At 52.7% G+C, this 14,324-nt stretch overlaps 2 protein-coding genes across 2 annotated transcripts; one reads left to right on the top strand and one right to left on the bottom strand.

Moving 5' to 3' along the window:
• Nucleotides 1-349: 349 nt before the first annotated feature.
• Nucleotides 350-3,120, bottom strand: inip (ints3 and nabp interacting protein). The gene is made up of 4 exons (XM_084483029.1): nucleotides 2,808-3,120; nucleotides 1,964-2,057; nucleotides 1,767-1,854; nucleotides 350-1,246 (listed from the first exon to the last, which is right to left on the bottom strand). The coding sequence occupies exons 1-4, from the start codon at nucleotides 2,914-2,916 to the stop codon at nucleotides 1,145-1,147; spliced, it is 393 nt and encodes a 130-aa protein (XP_084339155.1). The 5' UTR covers nucleotides 2,917-3,120; the 3' UTR covers nucleotides 350-1,144.
• Nucleotides 3,121-3,204: 84 nt separating this feature from the next.
• On the top strand, nucleotides 3,205-14,318 carry snx30 (sorting nexin family member 30). Its single transcript, XM_084483028.1, has 9 exons — nucleotides 3,205-3,504; nucleotides 5,336-5,551; nucleotides 6,253-6,363; nucleotides 7,426-7,584; nucleotides 8,111-8,300; nucleotides 9,808-10,007; nucleotides 10,942-11,031; nucleotides 11,882-12,034; nucleotides 12,237-14,318. The coding sequence occupies exons 1-9, from the start codon at nucleotides 3,346-3,348 to the stop codon at nucleotides 12,315-12,317; spliced, it is 1,359 nt and encodes a 452-aa protein (XP_084339154.1). The 5' UTR covers nucleotides 3,205-3,345; the 3' UTR covers nucleotides 12,318-14,318.
• The last annotated feature ends 6 nt before the right edge of the window (nucleotides 14,319-14,324 follow it).

Raw genomic sequence — 14,324 nt, 5'->3', positions numbered from 1 at the left:
ATATGGATAATGATTAACCTACTTCAAACCTAAGTTTACTTTTTTTTTTTAAACCTAAGTTTTAAAAGTTTCAAATGAATCCTGTAGTCCTACAATCCTATTCTGCTTTATTATGTCTATACTTTAAGGGGACATTTTACGCTTTAAGTGAGATGAGTCAAAATCAAGTAAATCTTGACACTACAAATCTCATACATGTTCATTTCTGAAACATGAAAAAAAAAAAAAAAATTAAATTCACTTGAAATGTCCCTTTTGTTCATCCATAGCTCCTTGAGTACTGGGCCTAAGAACTAACGTCAAACTCTCCTTCTGTAGCAGACAGCCAAACTTAAACACCTCCTTTATTTCCAATTATTTATTAAACTGCAGAGTACGAGACTTAACCACGACCATTAAAAGATTACATTGTATACCAACATATATATATGTACTTAAATGATCAATGTACAACATATACCTACATAAATATATATATGTATTAATGTTCCATGTGAGAAAGCCTTAGACACACACACACACAAACAAACACATATATAAGCAATGCAACCCAGATGGCGACTTGACAAAGGCAACTTCTCTGCACCCGTGTAAAAAACAGTTAAGATCAATAAAACAGAGTGAGAGCTGTCCTCTAGAGAGCAGCGTCCTGGTGAAATGACAAGGGACAGCATATTAAAAGAGCCATAGAGAGAGACATGGAAGACGGCGTAGAAACAGAACATGTGAGTGGGGAGGTGGGGGCGGCTGGGGAGCTCAGACAACCAATCAGAGCAGCCGTCCATACTACTGGCCCTCGCTTGAACCAAAGGACTGACATCATCTTGAAGCCCCGCCCCCAACCTGAGGTCTGGAGACTGATTGGGAGGTCGGGTCAGGGTCACCAGGGGTCAGGAGAGGGACTCCAGGGGTCAGGAGAGGGACTCCAGGGGTCAGGGGTCGGGTCAGGGTCACCAGGGATCAGAGGTCAGGTCAGGGTCACCAGGGGTCAGAGTTCAGGACAGGGTCCCCAGGGGTCAGGGTCCCCAGGGGTCAGAGGTCAGGTCAGGGTCCCCAGGGGTCAGAGGTCAGGGGTCGGGTCAGGGTCACCAGGGGTCGGGTCGGGGTCCCCAGGGGTCAGAGGTCAGGGCAGGGCCTCCAGAGGTCAGGACTCGGCTGCCTCCAGGCGGGGGAGGACAGGGAGGATGAGGTTCCCGAACGACGAGTCCTGAGTGATGAAGAACCCCGAGGAGTGGGCGTGTGCATGCTGCAGACACACAACGTCATCTACGTTATACACAACACAACATCATCTACGTTTTACACAACACACAACGTCATCTACGTTATACACAACACACAACGTCATCTACGTTATACACAACATCATCTACGTTATACACAACACAACACACAACGTCATCTACGTTATACACAACACACAACGTCATCTACGTTATACACAACACACAACGTCATCTACGTTATACACAACACACAACGTCATCTACGTTATACACAACACACAACGTCATCTACGTTATACACAACACACAACATCATCTACGTTATACACAACACACAACGTCATCTACGTTATACACAACATCATCTACGTTATACACAACACAACCACACAACACAAATCAACTACGTTATACACTAAAACAACCAAGTCCTTTAACAATAAAATATGCAATAAGCAATTAAAATCCTAAATTATAAAAGCAAAGGATGAATTATGGTTGAGTATTATTTATTAATGTGCGAGTGTGTTGTAGAGCGACCTGCAGGGCAGCCTTCTGCTGAGCTGCAATGTGCTGCTGTTCTGCATTGTCCCGAAACTCCTTGAGGTTGGGCCTGGAGAGAGAGATGCTAGAGGGGAGACACAGCGAGAGAAGATGAAGATATAGATGAAGATCAACAGCAATAGTGACGTGTAAATCGTTTCTCCCAGCGGGAACACAGAGCCAGCGTGCGTTACCTGCCGCCCGGGGTGTTCATGGACTGGTTCTGGATCAGCTGCCTCTTCTTCTTATCCAGCTCCGCCAAGATCGCTACACGTTTGTTTTGGAAAGCTGATGGAAAAATGAGTTGACTATATTAGTTAAATAATAGTTATATAAACTAGATCTAAACTAGATCTCTAAACTCGACTTTGTTTGAACAATGTTATGGTTCTATCCATATTTGTATTCAGTCGACCCGTCTGGTGTTAATAACCACAGTGATCAGATACATGAAGGACTGGAACCCAACCCCTCCCGTCCACACACGTGATGTTCACTAGGTCTGTGGATGAGCCCCTCAGCATCAGCACCGCCCTGCCTCCACGGCGGGGGTCCGGGGGGGGGGGGGGGGGGGGGGTGGAAACCGTGTACCTGGTCCCGGGGGGGGGGGGGGTGGAAACCGTGTACCTGGTCCCGGGGGGGGGGGGGGTGGAAACCGTGTACCTGGTCCCGGGGGGGGGCGGGGGGGGGGGGGGCGGGGAGAGAGGCCGTGTACCTGGTCCCGGGGGGGGGGGGGGGGGGAGAGAGGCCGTGTACCTGGTCCCGGGGGGGGGGGGGCGGGGAGAGAGGCCGTGTACCTGGTCCCGGGGGGGGGGGGGGGAGAGAGGCCGTGTACCTGGTCCCGGGGGGGGGGGGGGGGAGAGAGGCCGTGTACCTGGTCCCGGGGGGGGGGGGGGGGGGAGAGAGAGAGGCCGTGTACCTGGTCCCGGGGGGGGGGGGGGGAGAGAGGCCGTGTACCTGGTCCCGGGGGGGGGGGGGGGGAGAGAGAGAGGCCGTGTACCTGGTCCCGGGGGGGGGGGGGGGAGAGAGGCCGTGTACCTGGTCCCGGGGGGGTCGAGGTCATCTTCGAGACAGGAAGAGGAGAGAGGGAGGCTGCAGGGTTGATGACGTCACCGCTCCGGTTCACCGCGCTAGCATCACTTAGCATAGCACGACACAGGACTCACTCCGCTCCGCTAAGGCTCGGCTTGTTCAGCTCTCTGACGTGTCTACAGCTACCAGGGCGCAGTACTGTACAGCTAACTGAGAACGAAGAGTCGCCAGTCGGTCGTGCGTCGTCTCTCATGTGTATTAAACGAGCTTTCCCGTCACAGGAGCGGAGCGCCGCCGGACTGTTTAATACCCGCCTGGGATCACGTGACCGCGCAGCCCGTGTGTTTACTTCCTGGCTCGGGCGTTACTACTTCCGGACCTGCGCAACGTGGATCAGGTGACAGTTGTGGCCGTGCAGCGGGGGTAGCATCTCGCCGAAGACCCTGGAAAAGCAGCCCCTGAACCGACCGCAAGCGACCGACCGCGAGGAGGGTCGACTGACCGCGGGCGACGAGCGGAGGATCCCCGGGCGTCGAGCTCCACGATGAGTGTCGGTGCGCCGCGGGGCCTGCAGCCCGTCAGCGGGACCACCCACCCGCTGTCCGCCGGCCCGGAGGTGCTCTCCCCGGTCCCAGATGTGACCGCCAGCTGCCACATCCCCAACAGCGGCAGCAGCAGCGGCGGTGGTGGTGGAGGAGACAAGGTGGGCACTCGCTACTCCCGGCGTGTGGTTATCAACGCATGCATGTATTTCTTCGTATGATTCATCTGCTATTTTCTACGGTGGTTTTCCCATATGTGGAGCAGAGTAGAGAAACGGTGACAGTCGCCCCTCGGTGACCGATTCAGACAACGATACCTTGAATAGAATGACCCCACGAGCCAACTAAAGCCCCAGTCTTCTGTGGTGGTTGTGTCGTCGGCTCTTGGTCCCCCTCACACCACGGGGACACAGTAGTCTTCATTGTAAACAAGGTCGGCAACTAAAAAAAACAAAACATCAGCATGCATATAAGATGTGTGGATCTAGACGCCCAGTTCGATCTAGGTAGTTAAGTGCCCTGATCGACGTGGTTGTATTATCCAGGGGCCGTACATCCACAGCATCGTGTTAGCTGCACCCAGTGCCAAACGCTCCCTTCAAGCTGGCCGTGGATGAAGGAAGTGATGGGATAAAACCATAGAGTGAGAGTCGACACCAATATAACGTGTGTGCGGAAAGAAGGAATGATTATAAATGCACTTGAGGCGAATACAAACCATCACTGTATAAACAGTCTCACTTTAGAGCCTCTCTGCTTTATTTACCTAACGTGATTTTTTATTTGCTTTTTTGTGAGTGATTCAAAATTTCCATGACCGTTTTTTCTGAACATATAAACCCGTCTTCACGTCTCAAACTAGGCTTTGTCCAGACGCGGTCATTATGGAGCCGGAGGGGTTACAGCTTGACTGGTACATCAGGGCTTGAACCTAGAACCTTTGACCTGGGACTCAAACACCCGCAATTATCAGTAGACCCTCCTGTCCACAATATGTATGCCAGTCTCACCTACAGAAATGTTATGTTGGATGTTATTTGTGAAGTGTATGGGTTTGTAATAGTCTCCATTATAGCATAGAACATTCTTTGATGGTTGGGTTAGACGTAGGGTATGTAGTGGTGAGGGATTAGTGGTAGTTAGTTAGACACTGTGTGACTTTAGCTGTCATGGTGACAGGAAACAAACTCTGAAGGAATTGTTTATTCATGGGTCGTATCAAGGTTCATCTGTTCAGCCAATACTCCCAGCTACGCTCCACGCTACAAACTCATACTGTAGTCACACACTAATCATGTGGAGGTTTAAGCATGTGAGGGAGTCTTCTCCTATCTGGGAACAGTACCCTGTTGTCATGTACCCCCGTAAAGGAACCACGAAGCCAGGTTGATTTTCTACCCGGGAGTCATTCTGAAACAGCTGGCCATTCATTCATATAGACACATCCACACTCAGTCTCTTAGCCGCCGCTTGGCCTAGCTGCAGAGAATGAAGGGGGCCAAACACAACAGTTCATAGTACACAACGTTAGACGAACAAAGTTCATTCTGGATTCACCAGAAACTAAGAGATACGCAGCGGTATTGTAACTCGGCAAAAGGGGTCCAAAAGTCAACAAAGTCACATCAAAAATCACAAGTCAACAAAAGTCAACAAAAGTCAACAAAGTCACATCAGTTGAGTGAGATCTTCCTCCATTTGAGGATTTAATCCTTCTACTATCATGTTGTTCTCCCCCATGAAGTTTCTGTAGCGTCGCTGTGTGTGTGTGTGTGTGTGTGTGTGTGTGTGTGTGTGTGTGTGTGTGTGTGTGTGTGTGTGTGTGTGTGTGTGTGTGTGTGTGTGTGTGTGTGTGTGTGTGTGTGTGTGTGTGTGTGTGGCAGCAGAATCAACAAGGCTTCCATTGAAGGAGGGAGACATTCTAATCATCAATCACAATCTGTGCCCTCTTTGTTTCCACTCAAACGTCCCCTTTGGCCTTTGTCTTAACAGGAAGCCGTGCTGACCAATGGCAAGCCGGTTGAGACGTCAAGTCCCGCCTCTGTGTCATCGCTACTCAACCGACTCCAACTGGACGATGACCTGGAAGCAGACACGCTTGACCTCTACGCCTCCACGGAAACACGCGACCTCTTCGTCACCGTCGACGACCCCAAGAAACACGTCTCCACCATGGAGACCTACATCACCTACAGAGTCTCCACCAAGGTCTGCTATTGGCTAGTTAGTCTCCACCAAGGTCTGCTATTGGCTAGTTAGTCTCCACCAAGGGCTGCTATTGGCTAGTTGGTCTCCACCAAGGGCTGCTATTGGCTAGTTGGTCTCCACCAAGGGCTGCTATTGGCTAGTTAGTCTCCACCAAGGGCTGCTATTGGCTAGTTAGTCTCCACCAAGGGCTGCTATTGGCTGGTTAGTCTCCACCAAGGGCTGCTATTGGCTGGTTAGTCTCCACCAAGGGCTGCTATTGGCTGGAGTAGCAGGGATTTGGCATTGTATTGATCCTTTACGATGTGAGCATTACCCAACGGTTCCATTAACCGAAGAATGAAGTCTGTCTGATGGAAAATGGATAAAATGCTAAATGGAGCCGGCAGAAGGGAAGCAGACTTTGTTGAGGGTAGAAAAGGCTTGAACGTTAGAAAGGGAATCAGTTCTCCTCATGGTGTTGGTGCCTCTGGAAGTTCTGGAACACGAACAAACATCACAGCTCAACATGGACACCAAGTGATAATTAAGGCCATCTTTAACACAGAGCCACTAAGGAGGGGGGTGTGTGTGTGTGTGTGTGTGTGTGTGTGTGTGTGTGTGTGTGTGTGTGTGTGTGTGTGTGTGTGTGTGTGTGTGTGTGTGTGTGTGTGTGTGTGTGTGTGTGTGTGTGTGTGTGTGTGTGTGTGTGTCTCCGCCTCCAGACCTCGCGCATTGAGTTTGACCTGCCGGAGTACAGCCTGCGCCGGAGATACCAGGACTTTGATTGGCTGAGGATGAAGCTGGAAGACAGCCAACCAACACACCTCATCCCAGTATGTCACATGACCATGTCATTACATCACGTGACCATGTCAATGCTGTTGCTACTATGGAGGAATGTGTCAGACCATTTGACCCAAAGGGGCGGGCTCTCCATCAGAGGGAGGAGTTAGGGAGGAGTGGGGAGGAGTCAGGGAGGAGTGGGGAGGAGTTAGGGAGGAGTCAGGGAGGAGTGGGGAGGAGTTAGGGAGGAGTGAGGAGGAGTTAGGGAGGAGTGGGGAGGAGTCAGGGAGGAGTGGGGAGGAGTTAGTGAGGAGGAGTCAGGGAGGAGTCAGGGAGGAGTTAGGGAGGAGTCAGGGAGGAGTTAGGGAGGAGTGGGGAGGAGTCAGGGAGGAGTCAGGGAGGAGTCAGGGAGGAGTTAGGGAGGAGTCAGGGAGGAGTCAGGGAGGAGTCAGGGAGGAGTTAGGGAGGAGTGAGGCCATACCGTCTGAGGGAGTGACCTCCGTACTCTGACTGAGGGAGTGACCTCCGTACTCTGACCTCCGTAGTGACGTGGGGCGGCTGTGCACTCCTGTTTTAACTGGTTGCTGGAGACGTGCTCCATCCTCACCGCAGGGCTGAGAGGTCAGGGGGCAGGAGGGCGATGAGGAGAACAGCACTACCTCACTGAAGAGCGGCAGTGTAGGGTTCACTATGTATAGCCTGGTGAAATACACTCACTATAATGCAGTCTGACTCAGTACATGGACATTAAGCATGAGCATAATTACGAGTCAATCAATCTTAAGAATCGGGCTAAAATGGAGACTACAGATCTACAGGTTTTAAGGTGATGGACTTGGCACTGGGTGTGCTGTCCTAACACTGTACAACTCATCTGGTGAAGGGATTCCTTTCTTCATACAGAATTTGTACTGAATCGACATTTTCAAAATATTTTATATTATTGAGATATATCCGTAAAATGGAGATAATTTTATCTGCGATTCCAATTGAAGGACATGATGATGACTGACAGCAGGGGCCTCCTCTCTCCTCCTCTCTCCTCCTCCTCTCTCCTCCTCTCTCCTCCTCCTCCTCCTCCTCTCTCCTCCTCCTCCTCCTCCGGTCTCCAGCCTCTCCCAGAGAAGTTTGTGATGAAGGGTGTGGTGGATCGCTTCTCGGAGGAGTTTGTGGAGACCAGGATGAAGGCTCTAGACAAGTTCCTGAAGAGGGTGGCGGACCACCCCGTCCTCTCCTTCAACCCCCACCTCCACGCCTTCCTCACCGCCAAGGTGAGGGCCCACCTCTGTAGACTCCTCCGCCGTCAGAGAGCCTAGCCCCCTGATGCACAGGACAGTGTTGGGGGAGCATGTAACGCAGGGGATGGGGTGAACTGGGACACTGGTTATGCTCCTCTCCAGCGCTGGAACAAACTGGTTCTGGTCCATAAACGACGCTTGAGCTGTCCCACAAAAACCAAAGGGTTGGTGTCAGATAATAATCCATGATTGTCTATTTACCACCAGGTCCACAAAGTCCAAATGTTTAGAGTCAACTGTCTAGGTTGACCATCTTGGCAAGCACACACAAAAGAACCAAGTTCAAAAGTACAAGCGGTTGTGAAACGTCACCGGCCTGGCAGCAGCCAGTTCTGATCCCTAGAATCAGTATTATGGATTCAAGTCAGGGTAGGACACAGACAAGGGGATGGGACCACATGATGATCATCTGTTGTTTTGATCTCAACCACGCAGTGTCTTGGGGGGGGGGGGGGGGGGTGTGTGGACCTAACAGACCCTCTGGTCCCCTGCCCCCCAGGACCTGAACAAGCGGCAGGGCCTGGCGCTACTCACCAAGGTGGGGGAGTCGGTGAAGCAGGCGGCGGGGGGCTACAAGCTGCGGGCGCGGCCCACCCAGTACTGCGTGATGGGAGAGTACCTGGACACCTTCAACCAGAAGCTGGGGACCATGGACCGCATCGCCCAGAGGATCCTCAAGGAGCAGACCGGTACAGACCAGTACAGACCAGTACAGACCAGTACCACACAGGGGACAGACCAGTACAGACCAGTACCACACAGGGGACAGACCAGTACAGACCAGTACAGACCAGTACAGACCGCCACCACACAGGGGACAGACCAGTACAGACCAGTACAGACCACCACCACACATGGGACAGACCGGTGGTGGGTGGTGATGGGTGGTGTTGTCTTATGGGTGGAGCTGAGGAGTGGTGTTGGGTGGTGATGGGTGCTGACCGTCCTCCTGCCCTCCAGAGTACCTGGTGGAGCTGAGGGGTGGTGTTGGTCTTGTGGGTGGTGATGGGGGGTGTTGTGGGTGGTGTTGGGTGGTGTTGTGGGTGGTGATGTGGGTGGTGTTGGGTGGTGTTGTGGGTGGTGTTGTGGGTGGTGTTGGGTGGTGATGGGGGGTGTTGGGTGGTGTTGTGGGTGGTGATGGGTGGTGTTGTGGGGGGTGGTGTTGTGGGTGTTGTGGGTGGTGATGTGGGTGGTGTTGGGTGGTGTTGTGGGTGGTGTTGGGTGGTGTTGTGGGTGGTGTTGGGTGGTGTTGTGGGTGGTGTTGGGTGGTGTTGTGGGTGGTGATGTGGGTGGTGTTGGGTGGTGTTGTGGGTGGTGTTGTGGGTGGTGTTGGGTGGTGATGGGGGGTGTTGGGTGGTGTTGTGGGTGGTGATGGGTGGTGTTGTGGGGGGTGGTGTTGTGGGTGGTGATGGGGGGTGTTGGGTGGTGGTGTTGTGGGGGGTGGTGTTGTGGGTGGTGTTGGGTGGTGTTGTGGGTGGTGATGGGTGGTGTTGTGGGGGGTGGTGTTGTGGGTGGTGTTGGGTGGTGTTGTGGGTGGTGTTGGGTGGTGTTGTGGGTGGTGTTGGGTGGTGTTGTGGGTGGTGTTGGGTGGTGTTGTGGGTGGTGTTGTGGGTGGTGATGGGTGGTGTTGGGTGGTGTTGGGTGGTGTTGTGGGTGGTGTTGTGTGGTCTTGTGGGTGGTGTTGTGTGGTGTTGGGTGGTGTTGTGGGTGGTGTTGTGGGTGGTGTTGTGGGTGGTGTTGTGGGTGGTGTTGGGTGGTGTTGTGGGTGGTGGTGTTGGGTGGTGTTGTGGGTGGTGTTGTGTGGTCTTGTGGGTGGTGTTGTGGGGGGTGTTGTGGGTGGTGTTGTGGGTGGTGGTGTTGGGTGGTGTTGTGGGTGGTGTTGTGGGTGGTGGTGTTGGGTGGTGTTGTGGGTGGTGTTGTGTGGTCTTGTGGGTGGTGTTGTGTGGTGTTGTGGGGGGTGTTGTGTGCTGACGGTCCTCCTGCCCTCCAGAGTACCTGGTGGAGCTGAGGGGTGGTGTTGGGTGGTGTTGTGGGTGGTGTTGTGTGCTGACGGTCCTCCTGCCCTCCAGAGTACCTGGTGGAGCTGAGGGGTGGTGTTGGTCTTGTGGGTGGTGATGGGGGGTGTTGGGTGGTGATGGGGGGTGATGGGTGGTGTTGTGGGTGGTGTTGTGTGCTGACGGTCCTCCTGCCCTCCAGAGTACCTGGTGGAGCTGAGGGAGTACGGCTCGGTGTACGCGGGCTGGGCGGGGGTGGAGGTGGCGCTGCGCCGGCCCCTGGAGGGCGTGGCGGGCTGCGTGGCGGCGTGCTGCGGGGCCATGGAGGACCTGAGTGAGGGCCTGAGCCAGGAGCTGCTGCCGGTGCTCAGGGAGTACGTCCTCTACATCGAGGCCATGAAGGTGAGCCTGGACCCCCGCTGTGACACAAGGGGTACATTCAGGGGGTACGTCCTGGACCCCCGCTGTGACACAAGGGGTACATTCAGGGGGTACGTCCTGGACCCCCGCTGTGACACAAGGGGTACATTCAGGGGGTACGTCCTGGACCCCCCGCTGTGACACAAGGGGTACATTCAGGGGGTACGTCCTGGACCCCCGCTGTGACACAAGGGGTACATTCAGGGGGTACGTCCTGGACCCCCCGCTGTGACACAAGGGGTACATTCAGGGGGTACGTCCTGGACCCCCGCTGTGACACAAGGGGTACATTCAGGGGGTACGTCCTGGACCCCCCGCTGTGACACAAGGGGTACATTCAGGGGATCCAACCAGCAACCCTCTGGTTACCACTGAACCCGCTGAGCTAAAGTCGTCCCCTGTAACTAAACGATACCAAAGTACAAAAGAAGGTCCTACTCCTGAGGTTGTACTTGATGTCCAACAGTTCTGTGATCTTCTGTTGTATTACTGAACTAGAACTCGTAGGAAGGCTCTACACAAAATAGGTTTCATTAATCCACAAACCTAGAGTTGTGGGTTAATTGTGTAACTCTAGACGCAATCACACAATCTGTCAGTGAGTTGCACCATCATGGTCTTCAGAACCCTGAGGGATGTCAACCGGTTCAAAACCGTTGACCGAGGTCTGCACAGGAAGTGAGGCGCACTCACGTCCTGTTCCTCAGCCCTGACTCCGCACATTTCTGATGTGACTGATCCACACGGAACACAAACCAAGAGCAAACAGCACAGCCCCGCTGACTGTTTCAGTAAGAGCCTTTCTGAGCACATGTTGTAACGTCGTTGTATTGTAGATCCATATCATTGAACATGACGTTCAGTATAAATAAAGTTTAGTAAAGGAGATCCGTGGGTCCTTCTCTTGTTGTTCCAGAACGTGTTGAAGAAGAGGGACCAGAGCCAGGCGGAGTACGAGGGCCGGCTGGAGGCCGCCGTCCTCCGCAGACAGGAGGACAAGACGCCGGTACGCCTCCCCTCACGCTGCTCCGTTTAGGGTGTGATGCACAATCCCAACCACAAGGGGCAGCATTTACATTCACTTTGGTTCCAGGTTTCAACAAGGAAGTGAGAAAAAGTCAATCTTTATTTGGGTCCACAAGGCTGCTGTAGTTGTAGTCCTGTGTGAGGCTGCTGTAGTTTGTCCTCTCCAGGCTGCTGTAGTTGTAGTCCTGTGTGAGGCTGCTGTAGTTTGTCCTCTCCAGGCTGCTGTAGTTGTAGTTTGTCCTCTCCAGGCTGCTGTAGTTGTAGTTTGTCCTCTCCAGGCTGCTGTAGTTGTAGTTTGTCCTCTCCAGGCTGCTGTAGTTGTAGTTTGTCCTCTCCAGGCTGCTGTAGTTTGTCCTCTCCAGGCTGCTGTAGTTTGTCCTCTCCAGGCTGCTGTAGCTGTAGTTTGTCCTCTCCAGGCTGCTGTAGTTGTAGTTTGTCCTCTCCAGGCTGCTGTAGTTGTAGTTTGTCCTCTCCAGGCTGCTGTAGCTGTAGTTTGTCCTCTCCAGGCTGCTGTAGTTGTAGTTTGTCCTCTCCAGGCTGCTGTAGTTGTAGTTTGTCCTCTCCAGGCTGCTGTAGCTGTAGTTTGTCCTCTCCAGGCTGCTGTAGTTGTAGTTTGTCCTCTCCAGGCTGCTGTAGCTGTAGTTTGTCCTCTCCAGGCTGCTGTAGTTGTAGTTTGTCCTCTTCAGGCTGCTGTAGTTTGTCCTCTCCAGGCTGCTGTAGTTGTAGTTTGTCCTCTCCAGGCTGCTGTAGCTGTAGTTTGTCCTCTCCAGGCTGCTGTAGTTGTAGTTTGTCCTCTCCAGGCTGCTGTAGCTGTAGTTTGTCCTCTCCAGGTGCCGGTGGAGGTGGAGAAGTGTCAGGACAGGGTGGAGTGTTTCAACGCGGACCTGAAGGCGGACTGGGAGCGCTGGCAGAGCAACAAGAGGCAGGACTTCAAACAGCTGCTGACCAGCATGGCCGACAAGAACATCAACTACTACGAGAAGGTATCTGAGACCTAGAGGAGGGACTAAGAGCACAACAAGATGCATCTTTTATGTTAGATGCTAAAAAATCTAAATGTATTACATGATGTCATTCATTGATTAATATCTCCCCCACCTCCCCCCTCCCTCCCTCCCCCCTCCCTCCCTCCCTCCCTCCCCCCTCTCCCCCTCTCCCCCTCCCTCCCTCCCTCCCCCCCTCCAGTGCCAGTCAGCGTGGGAGTCTCTGGTCTCTCAGTTACAGGACGACCAGGCAGAGAATACCAATGAGACTAACTGCGACTAACGCACATGAGATATATATATATATATATATATATATATATATGTATATGTATATGTGTATATATATACATATATATATATATATATATATACACATATATGCAGATGCACACAAACACAGACACACTCTCCCATGCCAAGGAAAAAGGACCAATCGGGCTGCTTTAAGTGCTGGACTTGGCCCCTCCCCCCTGCTCCCATGTGACCTGATGTCACTGGAAGAAGATGTGCCCGGCGCCTCCCCCCCACCATCACCACGGTGATTGTAACCGGCGCCTCCCCCCCACCATCACCACGGCGATGAGGATGAAGGAACAGAAGAAGAGGAGGAGGAGGAGGAGGAGGAGGAGGAGGAGGAGGAGGAGGAGCCTGTGACGTTGTGATTCTGGGGTTGTTTTCTAAGACCTTTTGTATTTTCTATGTGCAGCCTCTGGCCTCTGGTCTGCCGCCCGGCGCCTCTAGAGGCTTTAGGAGACGAGGCCTTCACTGCAGGGCCTGGAGGACGGAGCCTCTGTGCTCAGTGGAGCGGCCCCTGGGCCCTTGGGCCCCTGGGCCCCTGGGCCCCTGGCTCCAGGGCCTTTTGATACCTCCCTACTCACTGCTTCCACACATGTGACCACGTCCAGGACCAATGAGAAGCCGTCCTTCTCTCTTTAATGCGTTGACACCCTTTAGGTCGCTCCGGTTCCACTGTTTGTTTTGTTCTCCTGCTCAGCAGAATATCTGTTCTTGATTCTTATTTACTCACTAATGATCTGCAGGAGTAACTAATAAAGCTTTGTGCTGACGCTGGACCTGGACTCCAGCGCTGCGGCTTTGGTCCACTGATAGTGATGAGGGCAGCAGGACATTCCAGAGGTCTGTCCCAAGGCCTAATTCTATGAGAAAATGTTTGATTAAGTCTTGATTTCATCTCAGATTAAACCGTAAGAGTACATGATTCCCCCTTCTTCATGTCCTCAAAGAATGACACAGATATCGGGTCCGAGTTAAGGGATTGGTGGAAGTTGTTAGTGAGTTATTTGCTGTATTTTGGTTTCCACAACCCTGTGAGTTAATAAGAACAGGAAGTGGCATCGACATCTTTTAATGACCATATCTGACTCAGTGGAGAACTGACGGGAGAAGCACCGCCACCTGGTGGTGGTAACTCCAACTAAATATATCAACCGCGTTTGTAGCGCTCAAATGTCCCCATGTTAGCAAAAGTTTTCCAGTGGTTGATGACAGCGGTTGTCTCTATATAACCGACACTATACTACACGCCAATTCTGACGTCACAAGTAGGCGTGGCCCCCAGGTACTTGTGTAGGTAGTCTGCCTCCACGTTGCTGGAGTCCTTCATCACCTGGACTCACCTGTGCAGGCCCATCTGGGTCACGTCGCCTTAGGGTGTATTTAGAAATGGCTCTTGATGATGTAAGCTCTTTGTAGACGGTCTGAGCAGGACGCTGTGCTCTTCAAACAGCAGTGTGACTGTAGGCCTGAGAGAGGGACGGACGTAGAGAGCCTTCTCCACGTCCACAGCGACAACGGCTGAGGGCTCGTTGGCCGTTCGGTTAACGTCAGCATGGAGGATCCCGTGTTTGACGAGACGTGCTCTGTCAATAAGCAGCGCTGACGTGCTGCTCTGTTTTATGGCCTATAAACGGAGCGACAGGAGACAGCCTAAACCCGGACACGATGCGTGGAGAGGAGCTGGGCTGGAATGTGAACCCTAGTGTCGACCCCCCCTGTGTACTGACCCCCCCCCTCCCTCATACAGCCCCTTTATAATGTTGGACCACCACCTTCACCTGCTTTAATGCGTACAGTTGACCCCCAAATATAACTTCAATATACAAAGTGAAGAATCTATTTTTGTAATGGGAACAGGAATGTGGACTGATGTGTTTACAATGAGGCTCGTGTGTGTTTGCCTGGATATGGGTGTTGAGATTACTGTATATTAATAATTAAAATTGATTAAGACACACCATTAAGAATGGTACGGACAGGTAGCCTGATG

The sequence above is a fragment of the Micromesistius poutassou genome (genome assembly GCF_964030765.1).
Source record: "Micromesistius poutassou genome assembly, chromosome: 18".
Classification (NCBI taxonomy): domain Eukaryota; kingdom Metazoa; phylum Chordata; class Actinopteri; order Gadiformes; family Gadidae; genus Micromesistius; species Micromesistius poutassou.
This window is presented reverse-complemented; position numbering and strand designations above follow the sequence as displayed.

Excerpts from the sequence above, each read along its gene's own strand:
- inip (XM_084483029.1), bottom strand. The coding sequence starts at position 2,916 with ATGCTAAGTGATGCTAGCGCGGTGAACCGGAGCGGTGACGTCATCAAC. Across the intron at positions 2,058-2,807 it reads CTCGACCCCCCCGGGACCAG|CTTTCCAAAACAAACGTGTA; the intron begins GTACACGGCCTC and ends TTTTTCCATCAG. Across the intron at positions 1,247-1,766 it reads AGCAGAAGGCTGCCCTGCAG|CATGCACACGCCCACTCCTC; the intron begins GTCGCTCTACAA and ends GTGTGTCTGCAG.
- snx30 (XM_084483028.1), top strand. The coding sequence starts at position 3,346 with ATGAGTGTCGGTGCGCCGCGGGGCCTGCAGCCCGTCAGCGGGACCACC. Across the intron at positions 3,505-5,335 it reads GTGGTGGTGGAGGAGACAAG|GAAGCCGTGCTGACCAATGG; the intron begins GTGGGCACTCGC and ends TTGTCTTAACAG. Across the intron at positions 5,552-6,252 it reads CCTACAGAGTCTCCACCAAG|ACCTCGCGCATTGAGTTTGA; the intron begins GTCTGCTATTGG and ends CTCCGCCTCCAG.